General features: G+C 45.8%; 1 protein-coding gene across 2 annotated transcripts in view; it reads left to right on the top strand.

Moving 5' to 3' along the window:
* The window catches only part of LOC134505632 (protein HIRA), a 121959-nt gene that overhangs the window by 84041 nt on the left and 16646 nt on the right, over positions 1-21272 (top strand). Inside the window, exons 1-11 of one of the 2 annotated variants that reach the window (XM_063315451.1) lie at positions 1872-2056; positions 9332-9394; positions 10858-10968; positions 12170-12260; positions 12508-12602; positions 13961-14056; positions 14730-14890; positions 16018-16185; positions 16919-17032; positions 18095-18165; positions 21048-21153. In XM_063315451.1, coding sequence (XP_063171521.1) covers positions 2020-2056; positions 9332-9394; positions 10858-10968; positions 12170-12260; positions 12508-12602; positions 13961-14056; positions 14730-14890; positions 16018-16185; positions 16919-17032; positions 18095-18165; positions 21048-21153 — 1113 coding nt within the window. In that variant the 5' untranslated portion in view covers positions 1872-2019. Of the gene's footprint in view, positions 1-1871; positions 2057-9331; positions 9395-10857; positions 10969-12169; positions 12261-12507; positions 12603-13960; positions 14057-14729; positions 14891-16017; positions 16186-16918; positions 17033-18094; positions 18166-21047; positions 21154-21272 lie in introns of those variants that run through there. The other variant, XM_063315452.1, reaches the window with a different exon arrangement.

Genomic DNA, 21272 nt, shown 5'->3' with positions numbered 1-21272 from the left:
CTAGAACGCCAGGTTGGAGAAGGCTGCTCCAGATAGGGAGAAGGGTCAAATTGATGCAGTGAGGAAGGTGTTGGGCTGCGAGTTCTAGTCCTCCATCAGCCATGGAAGTTCACAATCCGACCTACGTTGCAGGGGTGTTGCTGGGGGGAAATAGTGCATCTGGTATGTGTGCTGCCTTGAGTAATAATAAGTGAATAATAATAATAATTATTATTATTATAATTATAATCACCCACTCCAGAAGACACTCTGGGCACCAATAAATAAGAGTAGGTTATAAATCTAATAAATAAATGAGTCTTCTTTCTATTTGTATGGGATTTTTTTCCCCCTTGGGAGGTGGGATCTAGGATTTGGAGAAGGATATGCTGAGGAAATTTTCAGTACAGCAACTGTCTCATCATACCAGTGCAATCCCATCCATTCCTGCTAAGGACTCTGGTTCAGTTCTGATATGCCAAGATTGCACCCTAAATCAACTGCCTTGAAATAGTTAAAAACGAAATGGTTTAAAAAGCCGCCATCTAGCACAATCATGCATTTCTCAGAAACAGGCCTCACTGCCTGCTCTTCCAGAAGGTGGCTAATTCTCCTTCAGGGAATCAAAGTTTCTTGATCCAATTTTCTGGGTTGCAAGATTTATTGATTTATTTGTATATTCATAAAATGTATATACTGTTTCAGTCTGCATAGTGTAGAGTTAAAGCAACAGCATCTAAGGTACAGAGACAAAGTATTAGTAAGGATACATTAACGCCCAGAGTCATTGTGAGGTGGGCAACATACAAGCTTAATAAATTATTATTTAACACAGCAATTTTACATAAAAACAACCAGCCTCAGCGCCATCATGGACTATTCCAGGATCACTGGCCAGCTCGGACGGCCCCCCGTTCTGCTCCCGGAAGTCCCAAATGGAATTTCTTCTGCCCCCCGCCCCGCTCCACTTTATTGTACTGTTATAAATCTTGATATGTTCTATTATTTCAATACCCTCGTATGGTCCTGGACTGGCATTCCCATCCTCCCCAGCCCGCCTTGTGGAAGACAGCAGGTTGGCCAGTGCTGCTGCGCGCTTTTATATTATTAATTAATGAATGAATTGATTGATTAAACTTGTATGCCACCCGACTGCCAGCGACTCCGGGCGGTTTGCCATTGTTAGAACATTTAAAGCCAAAGAACAATTGAAGGAAAAAATACATTAAAACGGCACGAGAGCAATAAACTTTCTCTAGGAGTCAGAGACGGGCACTCGCACGGCCGCTGCTGACGTCACCCCCAAGTTCTCTCTCTCTCTCTCTCTTTCTGTCTTTCGCTCGCTCGCCACTCCGGAGGCTGAGGCACCCCGTCGCCTCCCGCTGAACTACACCTCCCGGCATGCCTCAGCCCCGGCCAGGGGAGCGGAGGCTTCCGGGAGCTGTAGTTCCCCATCGTCTGGAGGGCCGCCCCTCTCTCCCTCTCCCGGCCCTGCCCTAGGAATGCCGAGCGCCCGCGCCTCTCCGCCGCCCCCGAGGAGCCCCCAGCCGCCGTCCCCTCCGGGGGGCCACCCCGGCCCGCCCCCCCGGCGGCGCCCCCGCGGCCCCCCGGGGAAGCCCCCCGCCGCGCCACCCCGGCCTCTCTGGGCGGCGTCCCTTGTTTCCCGCCGGGCCGCTTGGGTCGTTGCCCTCCGCTGACTTCCGGCGTTGCCGGGGAGCCGCCGGGAGCGGGGGATGCGGCCGGGTGGCGGCGGCCGCTGCTGCTGCTGCTGCTGCGACGGGCACGGGCGATGGCGACGGCGCGGCTGCCGTGAGGCCGAGGCGGCGGCGGCCGGGGGCGCGGGGGCGGAGGCAGGCGGCGCGGAGGCGGCCGGCGGGGCAGGGTCGAGCGCCGGGGCGCCACCGCCGCCGCGGGCAGCCTGAGCCGGGGCCGCGGGCGCTGTCCCGCCGACGCCGCCCCGGCCCGCGGCCGTCCCCAACACGGAGGTCCCGGCGCCCGAGCGAGGAGGGGCGGAGGCGGGCGGCGGCGGCGGCGGGGAAAATGAAGCTCCTGAAGCCGACCTGGGTCAACCACAACGGTGAGCCCGGGGAGGGCGCCTCTGAGCGCGTGCAGAGGGCCGGGCGGGGCGGGGGTCCTCGGCCGGGCTGCCCCCCCACGCCCAGAAACACTATGGAGAGGAGGAGGAGGGTCCTCTGAGCACGTGCAGAGGGCCCCGAGGACCTTGGGAATGCTCGGCCGGGCTACCTCCCACCCCCAGAAAGAGGGAGGAGGAGGAGGAGGAGGAGGACGACACCTGCCTGAGCACGTGCAGAGCGCCCCGAGGAGTGGGTGGGGGGTAATCCTTGGCCGGGCTGCCCGCACCCCCAGAAACACGCGGAGGAGGAGGAGGAGGGCCCTCAGAGCACGTGCAGAGGCACCCAAGGGGGGAGGCGGGGGGAGGCAGATCTTGAATTTAGTTTAATTAAATCTCGCCCCCCCCCCGGTCCTAAAAGAGGAGGAGGCTGGCGCTGAGTCTTCCCTGGGACTTCAGGGAAGGAGAGGGGAAGGGAGGTCGGCAGTCTCTGAGCATGAACAGAAGCCCCCGCCTCCCCGGGGAGCGGTGCTGCAGGGACTTGCCTTCTTTCAAGGCGTGCCTCTGGATCTGGGTTGGTGGGGGAGAAGGGCATGACCTGTGACCCTTTGCTGAGGGGGTTCTTTCCTTGGATATTCTGGGCATGTGCAGAGGACCCTCTTCCTTTAGGGGCCAGGCATCTGCAGGGTATCAGCCTCTCAGCTGGGAGCACACCATGCCCCAGGTTGGAAGTTCTGAGCTGTTTGGTGTACGCCTGGTGATTTGTTTTATTTTGCAAACTGTTCTGCTGCTCGGTCCCCGGCTTGCGATAGAAGTGCATAAAGCACAAGTGCGAATGCAGTGTGAATCCAAGGTGCAGACCCTTATTCGACCTTTCCAGCAAAGTGATCCATGAGCGATGGTGGATCTGCTCACAATAAGCCGATACAGCGCCAGGCGTGTCTTTAGGTCAGCCTGCTGAAGCGGCTTTAAGCTGAGCCGCATCCCGCCGAATGGGATCTAGGGGCCTCTGAGCATATGCAGAATGCCCCTTTTCCTCATTCCTGTGAAACTTAAAATCTCCTCACCCTCAGCAGGAAGTAAAGGTAACAACTGGTCTACCTTCTTTATATTAAGCCAGCCTGTCATTCTCTCTGCTGTGTCTTGGGACAGAGGCGATGGCTCTGTGATGTGTTAGTGCATTAGGGGTTGAGCCCTGGGGCTAAAACAGCGGGAAGCCTCTGAGCATGTATTGAGTACTCTTTCCCTCACTGTTGAGTTGCTGCAGCATATAACCCCCCCTAGTTTAACAGTGCATTCTCTTAACTTGCAAAAATAAGGCACAGCGAGGCGGTGGGGGGGGAAAGGAGAGGGCACATCCACTTAAGTATTCACTGCATTGCAACATCAGTGTTTGAGGATGTAGGTAAAGGATTTGAGGACAAAAATACCTTTATGCTGTATTAGGCATTTGCTCTCTTTTTTTTTTTTATCCTGACTGGCAGCACTTTCCAGGGTTTTTGTGACCTTGCAACCAAGGGGCTGAGGGCCTCTAAGCATATGCAGAGTTCTCCATTTCTCAAGAAAATCGGAAGTTACGGCATACAGCAGCATGTTGACTGGCTTAAGTAGCACATGGAAGTGTTGGCTGGCCTTCGTCCTGGGTTTTGATATTGTGTCCTCAAGACGCAGGAGGATACGGAAAACTCTTACTTAGAGCTTGGTGGTTTGGTGCTTTAAAAAATGCCTCACTTGGAGGATTTTGCATGTAGTACCTGCTTTGTTTGACATGTTTGATGGCAGTAACTTTTGCAGCGCTTAACATTTTATATTCTTTTTTTATCTGTATCATTGATGGTAAACATACCTTGGAGGAGGAGTTGTTTTTTTAATCCGTTCAGTTGTGTCCGATTCTTGGAGACTGTTGGACAAGTCCCTGCAGTTTTCCTGGCAAGAGTTTTCAGAAGTGGTTGGCCATTGCCTCCTTCCTTGGAGATGTTTACTGACATCTAGATTGGGCTTCCTGGTTTGTCTCCTTGTTCGTTTACCATAGCAGATAAGTGTGTTAGTGACATCTTAGTGTTTGAAGCAGTGTTGCTCAACCTCAGTGACTAAGCTGTGTGGACTTCAACTCCCAGAATTCCCCAGCCAGCATGCTGGCTGAGGAATTCTGGGAGTTGAAGTCCACACAGCTTAAAGTTGTGAGGTTGAGGAATGCTGGTTTAAACAGAGAGTTTCCAGTGCTCTCTGGTCCATTCCACTACACACTTTGCAGGGGGGGGGGGTTGGAAACAATATGGCTTACCTGCCCCAGACCCTGGATGGATTATGGACAGTGTATATCTTCCCAATAATATTGTCAAACTGCACAGTTCCATGTTTTGCCATTCTACTATTTCCAAAATGGGAAGGCTAAACTGACTTTTTTTTAAAAAAAACTTTAAGTGCTCCTTGAAAGTAATCTAGTGACCATTTGATGACCTCTGAAGGAAATGTATTTTCCATCCAGATCAGAGCTGCTTGGATGCTCTATGATAGAGTGGGGCATTTTTCCCTGGAAAAGTACTAAAATGTACTTTGGATTGCTGATCAGAACATAGGGTGCTCCCTGTAGGAGCACAGATGTTAGCATCTCTAATTTAGGAATGTTTTGCAATGTGTATTGGTTCCCTCAAAGGGTCTCGTTGGGCCCTGTGGAAAGCAGGAATAAAGTTCAAACGGAGAGCATCTTCAGTTCTTTATTGCCTCCTAGAGAGTTAAGCTTGCATTCAAGAATTTATTGCTGGCAGATTTGTAAAGAAGCCAACAAGGGGGCTGATAACTGAAGATAACCTATTAACCATCTGAAGAATATAGATTGAGCACAGCTCCAAAGTGTTTTGCTGATTTCCTTCCTTCCTTCCTTCCTTCCTTCCTTCCTTCCTTCCTTCCTTCTTTCTTTCTTTCTTTCTTTCTTTCTTTCTTTCTTTCTTTCTTTCTTTCTTTCTTTCTTTCTTTCAATTTTGCTACCACCCATCTCCCCCCAAAATCCTTACTGTCAGGAAGAATCTGGTAGCATAGTTGTTTTTCCCCTTCTGGAGGTGAGGAAAGGGCTCCAAATTTCCTGCCTGCAAAAATGTAGCCCTGTTCAAAAGTGTTGGTAATAATAAGCAATAAGAAGATACATTTTTAAAATATTAGATACGGAACATATTCTTGATAAGGCACCATGTCTAGTTTGGGGAGAAAAATGCCATGGCTTTTGAAAGAGGCTGTAAAATGTCAAGTATTTATTTAATGTATTTCTCTAACCCCTTCCTTCCATAAGGAGCTCAAAGTGAGATGAATTGGATTCCCAGACAGGCCTGTGGAGACGCCCTGTCCAGGTTTGTTTAGCTTCAACCAAGTTGCTCCCTGTGTGTCTTCAAACTTTACACCGGAGCCCAGATACAAAACACTAATCAAAAGCAGAAAATCTCCATGCAGAAAATCTCAAAGCTGATTGAGTCTGTTTCTGTTAGTAAAGGCTCACTTTGTAGTATTTAATAGCTCTGCTGAAGGACCTGTACGCATTCTTGGCTTGACAAATCTCATAAATGTACACTTAAAGTGCCTGGCTTTATTAGTGACCTTGTAGTTGTGTTGAAGAGAAGAATAAGCAAAAAGGGCAACTGCTATTAATGAAGTGTGGATAACCACATCCTCAGACACAGGTTCTCAAAACTGTTTATAGCTGTTGAATGGCTTGGCAAGGGAACGTGGAGGGCCTCTCATCGGTGAGGGTTTTCGCCATGATGTCTGCAGGTCCTTTCCTCCAGTTTTCCATAAAATCCTCCTTGGCACACTCATCAGTCCCAAAGCAGACCTCCGTAATTCGCCATACGTGGGACCACCCTCAAGAACTATCTAGAAGCTTTGCCCCGTTCGTGTTGCAGCTGCCCAACTAGAGATGAATGTTAATCATTTAGATCATATTGTTGTCAGTCAATCCTCTCATGTTACATTAATCGGGCCCAATTTAACCTGTTGGTTTTGATCTCGAAAGCTTTAAATAGCTCCCTTTCCTCTGTATAAGCCTGCCTAACAACTTGATCTCTCTTCCAAGGCTTTGCTTTCAAGCCTCTGCCATCAAAAAATAGTCAGTGTGGGGAAGAGGGAAACCATCTCAGGTGTGGGTCCTGCAACCTAGAAGAGCCTCCCCAGAGAGCCCGCCTGGTCCCATCACTGCTTAGTGATGTTTAGGTGGGCGGCAGGCATAATTCCCCCGCCCCTATTTGCCCTTTTATTCTGTTCTGTTTTTTTGTTTTTTTTAAGCAGGGGTGCCTATTTCTATTTCTTTTTGTGTGCGTGTGCCAAGAACACTGGTGGTTTTGTCTCGGACTGTTAGCTGGCTGAAATATTCCTCAGAAAGCTGGGGAGCGCGTAGAGGAAAGTAAATAAATATAGGCAAGTGAAAGGGACTGTCCTCAATCTGGGATGAGAGGAGGCTGGTTTCTCAAAAGCCACAAGCAGCGGGAATGTTTATTCCCTGCTGGGAAACCTTAAACTTTGCCTGGCAGAGTGACGGCGATGACAATGATGGGTGTCTCCTATTGGGCTCCCGTTCGGAAGCTACTCAGAAGCTACGGTTGATGCAGGAACTTCAAGAAGAACCAGACTGTCCTGTTCACTATCCCAGAAAGGCACGTTTGATGTTCCTTCCATTCAAGGGGTTGGTGGGAAAGGGCCTGCAGGCAGTGTTTCTCTGCTGTGGCCCCTTTGCGGTCGCTTCGTTGCAGAGTTTCAGCAGGGGCCATTCTGCTTAGAAAGCCAGCTAAGATGGTGTTGATCAGTGAGACCCCTGGAGCACAACCATTACCACTGCGCACCCTCGCCACAGAAGGTGTGACATCTGTAGGTTTTAAAATGTATTATTAGTGGTTTGTGGTTTTCTTTGGATGATGCGTTTCTCCTTTCAAGCGATAGGTGAGTGGCCACCTGCTTAGACAGCGGCTGGCTGCTAGAAATGTTCCCTTTTGGTTCTCCAGGTTTCCAAAACAGCTCTCCTAAACTAATGCAACCACATGCTTGTTTAACTTTTAAACCTCAAATGATAGGATTTTCAGTGTTTGGTCTATCCTTTTTTGCCTTCAGAAGCTCCAATTGTTTAAACGTATTTCAGGGAGTATCAACGTCGGTTGAATATTTGTTGTGATCGTGGTTGGTTATTTGAGCTTCTGATTTCTTTTTTCCTCTTAAATGGTCAAGTTTCAGTAGAGGCCCTGTCTTTCCTTTTCACCTGCTCAGCCAGTCATAAATCTCTTCCAGGCAAGAGCAAAAACTAATCTGGCTTGTTCCAACAGGTAAAAAATAATAAGCCAACACTCAGAGGAAGAAGAGAAAACTCAAGTGTTAAAGTAGCTGCCAGATCCATCCAGATAAGATGATGTATTGAAGGGTGAATGGAAAGTGCAGTGGTTTTAATGTACGGTACATATAAGGCTTTAGCTTCATGCCTTAGCAACATAAATTAAAAAATGCACATAGCACCGAAGCGGCTAATTCCGTCCAAAGCCTGGAGTGGGGCAGGACAGAAAAACCTTTGGCATAATTTAAAAAGAGTCCCTTTACTGTCCCTTCTCCCTTGTACACCTTCATGAGGATTGTCACCTTGGATGAAATATAAGGGCAGTGAAGGAGGATTTGCTGATGAGGTCAGACTTGGCCCCAAAAGAGATCCTTCATTCTTGGTGAAGGCGCATCAGACAGCTGCCTAAAACAAGGGTTGGAACCTAGGTGTTGCTGGACCCAAAGCCTCATCCTTTCTCACCGTTGATCAAGGTGGCAACCCACCCCTGCCCTAAAGCTTTCTAGTCACGTGCTTAGCCCCTCTTTAGAAAACACAGAAACCATGTTAGAAACCTCAGCACCAGCAGGATGGAAGCTCTCCAGATCTTGGCAGGTCCTGTCCCTGCAAAATGAAATGAGCGGCTTGCAAAGGAGGAGGGAAAGGTAGATGGTGCACTGCATTTCAAGCCTGACCGTTTGAAAATCAGATCCTGCTAGGACAGGTGGAGGTTTTGTGGGCTTCAGAGCAGCCCAAACGTTCAGATCTTAACAGTGTGCTGAGACTGATACTACTAGAAGATAAGAAGGCCTCTCTAGATAGACAGCTAGGGCTGGCAACTCTCATGGTAACACTTATGTGGGTCTTGAACAGTGGTAGAAACAAAAGTATGTAGGTACCCGTGCCATGTCTTCTACTGTATAGTATCACATCTGATATTTATGTCAGCCTTCTTCAAAAGACTCCATCCCTTGTCTGGGAATTCCCCATGCTGGCTAGGAAATTCTGGGAGTTGAAGTCCACATGTCTTAAAGTTGCCAATTTTGAGGAAGACTGGTATAGAGCCTCCTTGGCCATTGATCACTGAGGTCCTTTTGAAAGCAAGCATGGAAGAGTTGGTGTCTTCCTCTTTAAATTCAGCCTAAGCTTTGAAGTTTTATTTTGGATGTTTTTCTCAGGAAGATGATCATGCATCCAAAGAACTGCAGGTGGGACTCTTTCAAAAGCGAGACTTTGTGGAAGGGTGCTGCCACTGGATTCAGTTCTTGTTTTCCTGCTTTCATTTATGTGGAAGTTTGCTGAAGGAACTTCCCAAATGGAGGACTACAGCTGGATTTAGTTTCTCATACAGCTCTCGAGTTTAACTGTGAATTGCTTGAGAGTCAAAGCTCCATGGTGATCTACAGTGGAATATCCAGAGTTCGTCAGTAGATCCAGATCTATCTTTTGCCCACCCATTTCATAAGTTACGTCTTTATATTTGAATGTATATCTCCCTGTCGTGGTATGTGGGAATGACCTTGGGAGATGGGGAAAAGCTGCAAACTAGGCAATGGTCAGATAAGAGGAGGCTTGGCCCACAGCAGGAATGGGGGTGTGGCAAATGTCTCAGAAGGACCCTCCCTAGTTTCTTGGGCTGTAAAGGGGAGCGGGGAGAGATGTCCTTTCAGACTTGGAAGATTCTGTTAATGTAACCTTACAATAAAGATAGAACTTGTACTCCTGGGTGTGCTTCTTGTCTGGACTACCTCGCAAGGCTGACACCCCTGAGTCCTGAAGGTGGATAAAGCATGATAGGTTTGTGTCGCTTGTTTTCCTGGCCAACATAAGAAGCAATTCTCAATTGACAGAACTTGCTGCTGGCTTGGATTACATATTAACTGGCCAACTATCACTTTGTTAGAGGTAAACTGTCTTTCTATGCAGTGTGGAGCATTTACAAGCCAAGGTTACTCTGCTCAAACTATTTTTCTCCCCTTTTACTGTTTTTTTTCCAGCCAAGCCGATATTTTCAGTTGACATTCATCCAGATGGGACCAAGTTTGCAACCGGAGGGCAAGGTATGTTTGCCAAAAAGGTTTCTTATGAAAACGCTGCACCCAGTCCATAACAGGAACTTAAATGGTAGCACGTACAGGAAGTCTTTGCTTAGTGACCACTAGCTCAGTGACCATTGGAAGCTATGACATAGCTGAACAAGGAGACTTAACAACCAATCTTCAAACATGCAGCTGTCAGTGTCCCCACGGTCACGTGATCACAATTTGGGTGCTTGGCAACTGGCATGCATTTATGACGGTCACAGCATCCTGCAGTCACGTGATTGCCATTTGTGACCTTCCCTGCTGGCTTCCAACAAGCAAAGTCAATGGGGAAGCTGTGCGGTCCTCGCTTGGCGGCTCGTGGTGATTCACTTAATGGCCACCACAAAAAATACCATGGTAAGTCGTTGCAGTCACAGGGGTCCTTGCTTAACCACTTCGCATAGCAACAGAGTTTCCGGTCCCAATTAAGGTGGTTAAGTGAGGACTACCTGTAATACAGCAGCCACTTGTCTCATTGACCCCTTTTGAATCAAGTATTGCTAACCATGTGCATCTTACCTAAAGAGAGTTTCAAAATCTTAGTCTGCTTCCTTCACTTGGGATGCAGAGGGCTATAAATGAAATGTTGCTGGACCTGGAACCATAGAAGCAGAGCGACAAGCAACAAAGACCAGAAGGAGCAGCACCCCTAGAGTTATATCTTACATGGGGACGCTCTATATGCAAAGGCTCCCTCCCTGCTAAGATGGAGGGTGTTCTGTCAGCTTATAATAGCCCTTGGCAGTCTGAGTTTTTCTGTGTTCAGTTTTGATTTATTTGGGGGGTGGACTTCGCCTGCAGCGAATCCCACAGCATGCTGCGAGCATTGCAAACAGCAAGCGCTGAAATTCTTGGGATAAAATATCAGAAGGAAATGTGCTTGCCAGCCCTGAGGTTATAATTAATGTGGCATTAGTTGGATTTACTTATCATGTGCGACTTAATAGGCTTCAAAATTCAGTAACTACCCCCTTTATTTATAGTGGCAGGGGTCCATTTTTCCCCTAATTAAAGTGATGAATTAAACTGCAGAATTAAACTCTCTGCCTGAATTAAGTGCCTTAAATGTTTCCTGGGATCTTAAATTATAATTAAAAAATATTTCTTGCTCTAGAAGTTGAATTTTCTGAAGAATCCAGGTTCTAGCCACGTGTTTCATAGCTCCTCAGCTTTTAGCTAAACTTAGGTATGTGAAGCCTGATTTAAATTTCGTACTTCTTTGTACGGTATTTGTGTTAAAATTCTATTCCTGCAGTAGAAGCCCCAGTGAGCTCAGTAGGCAGGCACGGCTACTGCTCCATCATTTGCTAAATCAAGGATGAAGTTGCTGTCTTCTGCGTTCAAAGAAAGCCCTAAGGACATGTCAGCAAAGGAGCACAGCCTTTTCTTACTCTCCGTAGAAACCGCGGTGAAAAGTGTGGTCTTTTTTGCATCTTTAGGACAGGATTCCGGAAAGGTTGTGATATGGAACATGGCTCCTGTTGTGAAGGAGGAGGATGAAAAGAACGAAAATGTGCCCAAGATGCTTTGTCAGATGGACAATCATTTAGGTATGGCAGAATAGGTCTTTCTTTCGGGGGGGCCCAGCCTAATATCGTACAGTGCCGAAAGCTGTCCTTGTGTATTGGAGGACTGAAAACACAACCTGTGCTTTGACGTCGTCGAGCAAGCCAGCCCACTTTATATGTTCTAGCTCCATTCTCCCCCGCCCCCCTTTTTTTTTTTTTTTGGATTCCGAGTGAAAATGCTTTGCGCTTCCGTTCCAGGTGACTGTAAGTGAGAAATTAAGTGTTCACCGCTGAAATCTTCCTATGAAAGCTCCCTAATGCTTTGATGACGTTTCGAACCATCACTTCCCACCTGAATTCATTGCAGACGTGAGGCAGTATCTGTGATTCTGCCTTTTGTCCTTATCTGAGCACGGAGGGGCGCATGTGACACAATTTCTTCTGTAATGGCTCCAACCTATAGAATATCTCATCTGGGTTATGTTTCTTCGGGTGTTTATTATATTCTCTTACTAGATATCTGGAAACTATTTCATTCAGCGCATGCATTGTATTGGATATTGCTGGCAGAAAAACAGCAGAACATTAAGAATCCGGTTTGGATTTAAAGCCATGAATTAATAGCACTTGGCTTGGTGGAAATAACCCATTTTTTGTTTAGATCCCTTAAATCAAGGTTTTTACTATAATTTCTACCATTTATGTAATTATGTACACTGACTGATATTCACAGTTCTATTTACATTTAGATTTCAACAGAGATTCAGATTTTAGATGTTCCTTTCTCCAGATGGCCTGTCAAATGGAGCGTTTATTGTCTTTTGTTTTTATTTGCATAAAATGTTCCATTAAAAGAAGCATCATTTGAACTGTGACCATACTGGAATTCTAAAAAGTTGGTCTCCCTTCATCCCTATACCCCTATTTCTCTCCTGTTACGTCATGTGATCATTGCAATCCCCCCCCCCAATCTTCTTTGATTGAGCCTATAGAGTTTATTATGGTAGTTTTCTTCAGCAAGGACTATTTCTTACTGTTTTTTTCCCCAGGCAGAAACTTGGTCCGTTGCTTCAGGCAAGGCCAGAGGTATAAACACTGCACCAAGTACCAGGACCATTATCTGGGCACACAGAACATTTCACTGGGCAGGAACACTTCCACTGATACAAACTCTAGCATTAGTGCAAAAATGTGTTCTGTGGCAGTTTTTTTCAAGCATCTTCTTGTTCCCATTCTGATCTAGCGTGCGTGAACTGTGTGCGATGGTCAAACAACGGCATGTATCTTGCCTCTGGGGGTGACGACAAGCTGATCATGGTGTGGAAGAGAGCAGCGTAAGTGTGTCTTCCTCCCCTCCCCTGCTAAATTTAATTCTTGGCGTCTTAGTTCTTTACTTTCGAAAAAAGATTCTTTAACTTATTTTCAGGGTTGGGTAAAAATGAACAGAGAGAGAGCCATGTAGATAGAGACTAAAACCCGTGTTTTGTTTGCCGAAATGGACTTCAGCTGTTTTCTGTGTCGGTGCCGCAACTTGGCCCTTCTTACTAACCCCTTACTAACCCCTACCTGTTTCTTCAACAGGTACATTGGACCCAGCACGGTGTTTGGTTCCAGTAGTAAACTCGCTAATGTAGAACAGTGGAGGTGTGTCTCAATTCTAAGAAGCCATTCAGGCGGTAAGGGTGCTTGAAACTCAAAGACGGCATGGTCTGCTTTCTGAAAATAAGACCCCTCCTTATTGCCTGACCAGCTAAGGTGGATGATGTTCAGAATGGCCAGTGTTCTTTTCTCATTGCATTGTTCCAATTTAGTTGATTCAGAAGTCCAACAACAGGGGTATCCACAGGGCGTGGTCCCAAAGAGGATGGTTGTGATGGCACGATTGAAGCTCTGCCTGGTTTTTATGTGTATCGTGGAGCTTCAGTTGTGCTTTCACCACCACCTGTCCAGCAGAGTAGAAAAGTAATAGGAATGATCAAAATCTGGACTATACAAGCTCGCTCAGGTGTTCCATTGGGCTACGACCACCAATATCCAGATTCTAGGCCTCCATCAGCCACCGAAACCTGCTTGGTGTCTTTAATCTGGTCATGGTCTCTCCCAGACCACCTTGCCTTACTGGGCTCCTGTGGGAAAGAGTAGCCGGAGAAAGAAATGTGGCATATACTCCTTTGAGCTCCTGGAAGAAAAAAATGGGAATATAAATCTAATGGCTAAATAGATAGAAGCTTGCTACAGGTCTAAAAAGGCCCTAACTCCCAACAATCCAAAAAAATACCCAACAGGATACTATTCTATCATCTGCTCATTTTTTTTTAAATTAAAAAGTGGTAGAAATGGATAGACATCTGATTATTTCAGATTTAGCTATGTGTATCTTAACTGTGAACTGTTTGGAATGCACTTTGATGCAGAAAAGTGGAATGAACGTTTTTATAGTGGAAGTATTGAAAAAAGTATCTGGATGGTTGGTTGCATATAAATCAGTTATTTTTAGATTATCCAAAAGAAATCAGGTTTTAGAAATCAGGTTTCTCAGGTTTTAGGTATCTGATCTCTCCCTTGTGTTGAATACTTACCCTATTTGATGCTGAAGCTATTTTGCTGTTGTGTTTACATGATGGATTAAATGAGCTCGTCAAAGAAATCGAGCTCAGAGAAATTGATTTTTCTTCAAAGAAATCGAGTTTGGAAGGTTTTGGTGGGTTGTGGGACTCCATTCATTGTCTTGGAGGCGGCATATGGGGTGAACCAGATATTAAGCCCTAACGTGGTTTGTTTGTTTTTGGCCCAGCATGGGAGATAAACACAGAAATTGTGACTGGTTAACCTGGGATTAGGATTTAGTAGATTGTGTGAACTAGCCCCAGAATAGCAAAGATTGAACAAATGGGTCAGTTATTACATTACTTTAACTAAGCGTGGGCCCCTAGTTACATTTCTAGTTCAGCGATTAAACTGATCGATTGGTATGGGCATTAAGTTCTCCCTGGAATTCATATCACTGTTTTTTTTTTTTTTAACTTCCGCATAGATGTCATGGATGTGGCATGGTCCCCACACGATGCTTGGCTGGCCTCCTGCAGTGTGGATAACACTGTTGTGATCTGGAATGCTCTCAAATTCCCAGGTAAGACGCCCAGTCCTCATGGAATTATTCTGCAGTGCTGAAAATTACTGGTTGATGTGGCGAACCTCAAAAACTGGGAGAACCAACTGGAACCCTCCAGATTTGGGTGGGGTGGGGGAGCTGTAACTCCCACAGACTATTCCTGTGGAAATGTTGGGTGGGTCTGAAGCATTCGAATTCCCCAGAATGCTTCTACTCTGCTCTAAAACCTCCTTTACAGCCTTGCAGTTAGGCTGTTTCAGAATTGGTTTCAACCCCTTGAAACAATTTCAAGGCACTATCATTGTTTGACCCAACTGGGGGGTGTCCTGTTGACCATGGGACTTTGGATGTCTTTGGGCTACAGACTTCAGTTACAACCAGCCACAGTCCATGAGCCAGTGTGTCTCAATCTTGGCCATTTTAAGACGTGGGGACTTCAGCTTCCAGAATTCCCCAGCCAGCATGCTGGCTGGGGAATTCTGGGAGTTGAAGTCCCCACGTCTTAAAATGGCCAAGGTTGAGACACACTGCCATGAGCATTGGGCCGAAAGTATGACAGCTGTAACACAACAGCCTCCGAAAGGATCACAGATCCCCCAGGCATTGCTGTGAGAAGATCCTTCTCCTGGTTGTCTTGAATCAAAAGCACTTCCAAAAACAAATCTTTCCACCCTGTCTTTGCTGTATGCAGAAATTCTTGCCACTCTGAAAGGTCACTCTGGCCTGGTTAAGGGGCTGACGTGGGACCCAGTTGGGAAATACATTGCATCACAAGCCGATGACCGAAGCTTGAAGGTGTGGCGAACTATGGACTGGCAGCTAGAAACCAGCATTACCAAACCCTTTGACGAAGTATGTACTGTGTTAACGATCTTCCATTTTCATGCATTGTTCCATCCTCCCCCAATACGGAATGCTCCAGAAAATTTACCTGCCTGCAACTCTTTAAAGCAGCTGCATCTTTTTCCTGGAATCTCACAGTGGAAAGACACAGCTGCTTGGAAAAGTTGGAGAGGGATGTTATGTTCAGGCTCTGAAGCACAGTCCTGGGCCATAATATATCCAGCGAATGTTGTTAGGGTGATACGCCCCATAGCTATGCCGGCTGGGAATTCCGGAAGGTGTTATCCAAGCCCAGCTGGAGGGCACCACGTAGAGCAAAGGTGGGCTATCAGGAGCTCTGTGGGCAGTTTTCCATAATGGTTGAAAACCACGACACATTTTCCATTCATTGTTGGGATTCGTGAAAACAGTAGCGTGGATTCTAAAACGCAGTTAAAACCGAAAGATCTCCCCATCCTGAAGCAAGAAAAATCTCTCCATGTGCATCGTTCGTTATTTATAGCTAACAAATAAGCTTGAGTTATTTCTAAAAACAATTAAAAAAATAAAAACAAATCAAGGCGGGCTATAAAATAAATAAATAATAAATCAGCTCCTCGCAGAAGCTTGTACCTCGAGTACGCTGCCTTCCTTCCCCTCTTTCAATTCTATATTGTGATTATAAAAACAAAACAAAAACACTGAAGGGTCTGTAATTTTTACAAAATGGGAAAGAAGGTGTTTGTAAATTTGTAAATTGCCCAGAGTTGCTGGGAGTCAGGCGGCATGTAAATGATTTATTAAACTGTTTATTAGATTGTTTATTAGATTGTTTGATAAATAATTAAATAATTGTTTATTTATTCCCAGCAACTCTGGGCAGTTTACAAATGTACAAATAAGTTTTTTTTAAATAAATATCTTCCTTAATACCTGCTTTAATAAAAAAAAAAAGCAATGGCTATGGAGCTAAAATTATTGGATGACTTGCCTCTGAGTAAATAAATCATCAGCCGATAATAACATCCTCAAAAGAGAGGAGAAGTAAGTGAAAAATAAGACTGGCCTTCCTTTTTTCTTTCATACTTCTCTGCCTATGAACTTGGCAAAGCTTTGTCCCGAGGCTTAGCTTTGTCGGTGCCCTAATTCTCTTCTAGTGCGGAGGCACAACGCACGTCTTGCGCATCAGCTGGTCCCCTGATGGGCACTACCTGGTCTCAGCTCATGCAATGAATAATTCTGGGCCCACAGCCCAGATCATCGAGAGGGACGGATGGAAAACCAACATGGATTTTGTCGGCCACCGCAAAGCAGTGACGGTTGTGGTAAGTTATTTCCCATCCTGAACGTAGATAAATTGCCGCAAAGTTAACTAATACAGGAGAAAACGATGACCAGTCGGGTCTTGAAAGAAACCCTGCTTGGGGGTTCGCAATTTTGACATGGGTAGATTGAAGGAGAGTCAAAACAGATTCGGAATATCTGGGTTTAAAATTAAGCCAGAGTGAAGAAGGCAAAGAAGTCAGAAGCCAAAGCAGCATTTCTGTTTTCTGTTTGTATCATCGCAAAAGAAAACACAACAACAGTATCTTTAGACTTGGTAAGCTCCATTGCATTGATCTCTTTAAGGCTGTCACGGGCTGTAAGAATAACCTTGGGAGACAGGAGGAAGAGCCACAGCCTAGATCAGCCTTTCTCAACTTTTTGACCCTGAGGGAACCCTTGAAATATTTTCCAGGCCTTGGGGAACCCCTGCGCATTCAGGCTCAAAGAGAGGCCAGAAGTTAGAAAACGATTATATTCATTTTATGAGTTAGACCTGTCTGTGTCCATGAACAGACAGTGTTCTTAAAACTGAAAGTAAAGAATGAAATGTACCTCTTTAATATGAAGTTGCCCAAATTTGAAATAATTTTTTAAATAAATCGTGGTCTCCCAGGGAACCCCTAGTGACCTCTGGCGGAACCTGAGGATGCCACGGAACCCTGGTGGAAAAACCCTGATCTTTTCTTAAAGTATCGGGTTGTTTTTTTTAATCCCTTGATCTTTCCTTTCCAGAAATTCAATCCAAAAATCTTCAAAAAGAAGCAAAAAAATGGGAGTTCCACCAAGCCAAGCTGCCCTTACTGCTGTTGTGCGGTTGGCAGCAAAGATCGCTCTCTTTCCGTCTGGGTAAGTTAATTTATTTATTTCGTATGGCATAGCAAAATGCAGCATTGTTGCATAAAATCACAGAAACAATAAATAGAAGTGTACAAAATATAGGACATTGGGACAATAAATCATTTTAAAAACACGCAGTGCAAATGATGAATAAAATTATGAATAAATTAAGTTACGTATGAGCAGTTACTAAAGTATCTAAGCCTATGGCCGGATATCTAGATGGTTTAGCCATTGTTACTGGGTAAGTAACAGGTCAGGTTAGATTTAAGTCGGGTCGGGTGTCTTCCTGTGTCTGTATGTTTGCACGTATTCCCCTAGGAAGGATTCAGATCTTTGGGCATTTCTTGGGTCAATCTTCTAGGCTTACTCCGACTGAGATCCTGCTTTGCTTTAACTGGTCTCAGACTAAGCCAGGTTCCGTGCCTTTCAGAGTACTGGGTTTTTAAAAGACCGAAATTGTGAGTTTTCAATCTCTTCCCGTTACACATGAAAGAGAGAATATAGGAAAGCTTGTCATCTTCCTGCAAAAAGAAAGGAACGCAGAAATGGGTTAGGGGACGGGGGTAACTTCAGCCCTTTAGGATTTATCTTGCACTGGGTATCCAACTCTTCACACCGAGTTTCAGGCAACAGCATTGATCTACCAGTTGTGTTCAGATTCCTGAGCTTCATTGGCTGTTCCTTGTTGTTAGGTTGTTTTTTTTTAAAGACAATGATGGGGAACAGATGGCAGATCAAAGAATTTTGCATTTGTAGCCAATCCTGCCCATAGCTCAAAATGACTACTGGGTTGTAAACTTCATCATCTCTCCTCCTTCAGATTCAAAGGTGGGGAATTTGTGGTTCTGATGTTGTTGTGAAATTCAGACGTTGCTGAATAACAATTCCTGGCAGCCCTTATTTTTGCCATTCCATTTGGAGCTGCTGGGAATTGTATTGTGTCAGGATTTGAAGGCTGCTCCACCAACTTGCTTAAATTCTCCAGTGTATGCTGAATTAAGTATGTCATTAAATCTTGGGGTGTGAGGCTCCTTTGTGATATTCATACACATGTAACTTTGTTTTCAGCTGACATGTCTGAAAAGGCCTTTGGTTGTCATACATGAGCTGTTTGACAAGTCCATCATGGATATCTCATGGTAAGATGGCTTTCATGGAGACAAAAGTCTCACCTCTTAAATGTTATTTTCCATTGCCCCACACTACCATTTTCATTAGGAATGGCCCTTTCTACCAAATGTTTTGCTTGTGGTTGCCTGTTGATGGCCAATTATTGATATCCCATGAAGTTCTGGAACACTTTAACTTAGCAGTGTGCAAAAAAGGTGCTTTGGACCTAGCATGAGCCTGCTTATGTATCTGTCCACATCACCTTAAACAAGTCCCAACCACAGCTTCTGTAAGGTGCCACACACATTGTGAACCTCCCCTCACCAAATCCAAAGCATCTTTCCCAGTTCGTATCCAAATACATGCACACTCTCTGTAATAATATATGGGAAAGACCCTGGGAGACTGGGTGAAGAGACACTGCCAATGGAACGGTCAGATAAGAGGCAGCATAGCCCACAGCTGGATAGTGGGTGGGGCAAGAGGCTCAGAAGGGACCCTCCCTAGCTTCTTGGGTGACAGGAGACTTGTATTTTCAGACTTGCAAGATTCTGTTAATGGAGCTTTACAATAAAGTAAAATTAGCTCATCTAGTTGTGTTTCCTGTCTGGTCTACCTGGTAAGGCTGACACCCTCCTTGATATCCAGTATATTAACACCTTGAAAAAAAATTGAATTTGCACCTTTTCCCCACTTCTGTAAGAAAACACGATCCCTTCTACGTCTGACAAAACCAAAAGAAGACCATCGATGTTCAACTGAGATACCAGCTAGGGTGACTGAGGGTCAGGATCCTTGGCCATAAGGATTCTTGGAGAAGAGGAAATTGAGTAGTTGATTTAGAGTCAAAGCCAGCTGGGTGGCCTTGGGCCAGTCACATTCTCTCAGCCCTAAGAAGGAGGCAATGGCAAACCATTTCTGAAAAACCTTGCCAAGAAAACTTCTCCAGACAAAGAATCGGACACAATTGAACCAATTGAAAAATAGTTGATTGCTTATCCATCTGCCAGGAAAGAGAAGAAGCAGGCATGGTCCCTACCGAAAGCCCAAGGGTGAATCCTTTGGGGATGCCAAGCCTTGCTGGTAAGGCACCTGCTTGGGACCTGGATTGTCTGCAATTCTGGGTGATAGAGATCTGACTCGATAGAAGCCAGCTTCCTTGACCAACAGTAGGCCATGCGCGCTAATACTTCCTCCCCACTAGAAGGCACTGTGCTATTTCAGACGCATATTGGGGTACTGCTCCTTCTTACAGCTACCACCCCTGCTGGTGCAGCAGACTTGCAGACTATCCTGCAAAGAGAAACGTAGCAGTCAAGCAGTCCGGCGAGCTGGGCCTTTCCAGGTTCGGTGTGACATCGCAGGGGTAGAAAGTGAGCCTGCCTCTTTTTTTAAGATCCAAAGGTTTATGCACTTGGAAGAGTTTTGGGCCGCCTTTCCGCAAAGCTAGGAGGCTTGCTTACTAGCTATGGCTTAGCGTGAACCTCAACCCAAGCTTGCACGTTGCCCTGAGCCTTTTCGCCCAGAAGATCCGAGAAACCTCAAGAAATGCGGCTCAAAAGCCACCGGCTGCGCGTTGTTTTTCATCCTCCCGCCTTAGATGCCGCAAGGCAAAATGTTCACAGGCTCTGCAGTCCTGGCGTTAGGTGCAAGATTTATCAGAGCAGCCACGGTGGGATAGGGTGTGGGGTGTGTCCTGTTGATGTCTAAATTCTGGAACAGTCGGAATTGTCCTTAAATGTTGCAGCAGGCATTTGTAATTTCCTCCAGTGGATCTTCTTGGAAAAGAGAAATTGATGCGCTTGTGAATTTCTACTTCCTCCTGGCGAAGCGGGGTGGGGGTCCATGCAGGCTCATAATTCTAAGGGCACATTTTTATGATGAAAATTAATTGAGGAAGGACAGATAGCTAACTGCCACCTTTAAATGGCCAGACTCGGAATGTGGTTTGTGGGCTTTATTTATTTATTGTAGGCCAAGCGTTCTTTAATTACAATTCCATGCCAAGGGGATTCTCCCGGGCGGTGGGGGGGGGGGCGTGAAACAGGATTGGGCAAAGGCCAGGTCATCCCATGAAGCAGATTTAGTCCCAGAGCCTCCCTTTGTTTGGGTTTTCAAATGTGTCCCCTGCCCTGGATATTGTGATGTCTTCCAAAATAATTTGGGAGTTAGTGGTGTAACATCACGTGGAAGCTAGCTAAGATGTGGCTTTTTATGCCACCAGTATCAGTGTTCGGCTCACGGGGTCGTCTTTCATTGCTCTAAAGCTGAACATGTCATCCCTGCAGTGGGCAAAGAAGCATGATTGGTACCAGGCCTTGGAAAATGCACACCAATTTTGTGTGTGTGTGTGTGTGTGGGATTTGGTTTGCCAAGTCACTCAATTTCACTGACACTTTTGTAAGACACCTGATGATTTGGAGAGCCTGCAAATATACAGGTGGTCCTCGACTTACAACCACAATTGGGACCAGAACTTCTGTTGCTAAGCGAGGCGGTCATTAAGTGAGTCATGCCCAATTTTACGATATTTTTGCCTCAATCATTAAGTTAATCGCCGAAGTCATTAAGTGAATCCGGCTTCCCCCATTGACTTTGCTTGTCAAGCTGGCTGGGAAAGTCGCAGATGGTGATCACGTGACCCTGGGACACTGCGACCATCCTAAATACATGTCAGTTGCCAAGTGCTTGAATTTTGATCACATGACTGCAGGGAAGCTGCGACTGTTGTAAGTCGCTTTTTTCAGCGCCGTCGTAACTTCAGACGGTCGCTAAACGAATGGTTTAAGTCAAGGACTACCTGTATTAGGTTTCAGTGAACGTATTGACTGCCCTTCAGTCTTCAGGGTCCATGAGTCATTCTTTCCACTGTAAGTTGCTAGCCAAGATTTTTTTATTGCTTCTCCTTCAGGACGTTGAATGGGCTTGGCATCTTAGTGTGTTCCATGGATGGGTCGGTGGCATTTTTGGATTTTTCCCAAGACGAGCTGGGCGATCCACTGAGCGAGGAAGAGAAGGTGCCTAAACATGTCAAGTATCCATTTCCTGTATTTTGAATATTACTGGACTGCCTTTCAGATTCACCAAGATGACATGGAGCAATGAGAGAAAACCGTTACCGCGTAATGTTTGGCAG

Source organism: Candoia aspera, chromosome 15 (assembly GCF_035149785.1).
Source record: "Candoia aspera isolate rCanAsp1 chromosome 15, rCanAsp1.hap2, whole genome shotgun sequence".
NCBI lineage: Eukaryota > Metazoa > Chordata > Lepidosauria > Squamata > Boidae > Candoia > Candoia aspera.
Note: the sequence above shows the minus strand (reverse complement) of the source record. Positions and strands in the feature narration are given on the sequence as shown.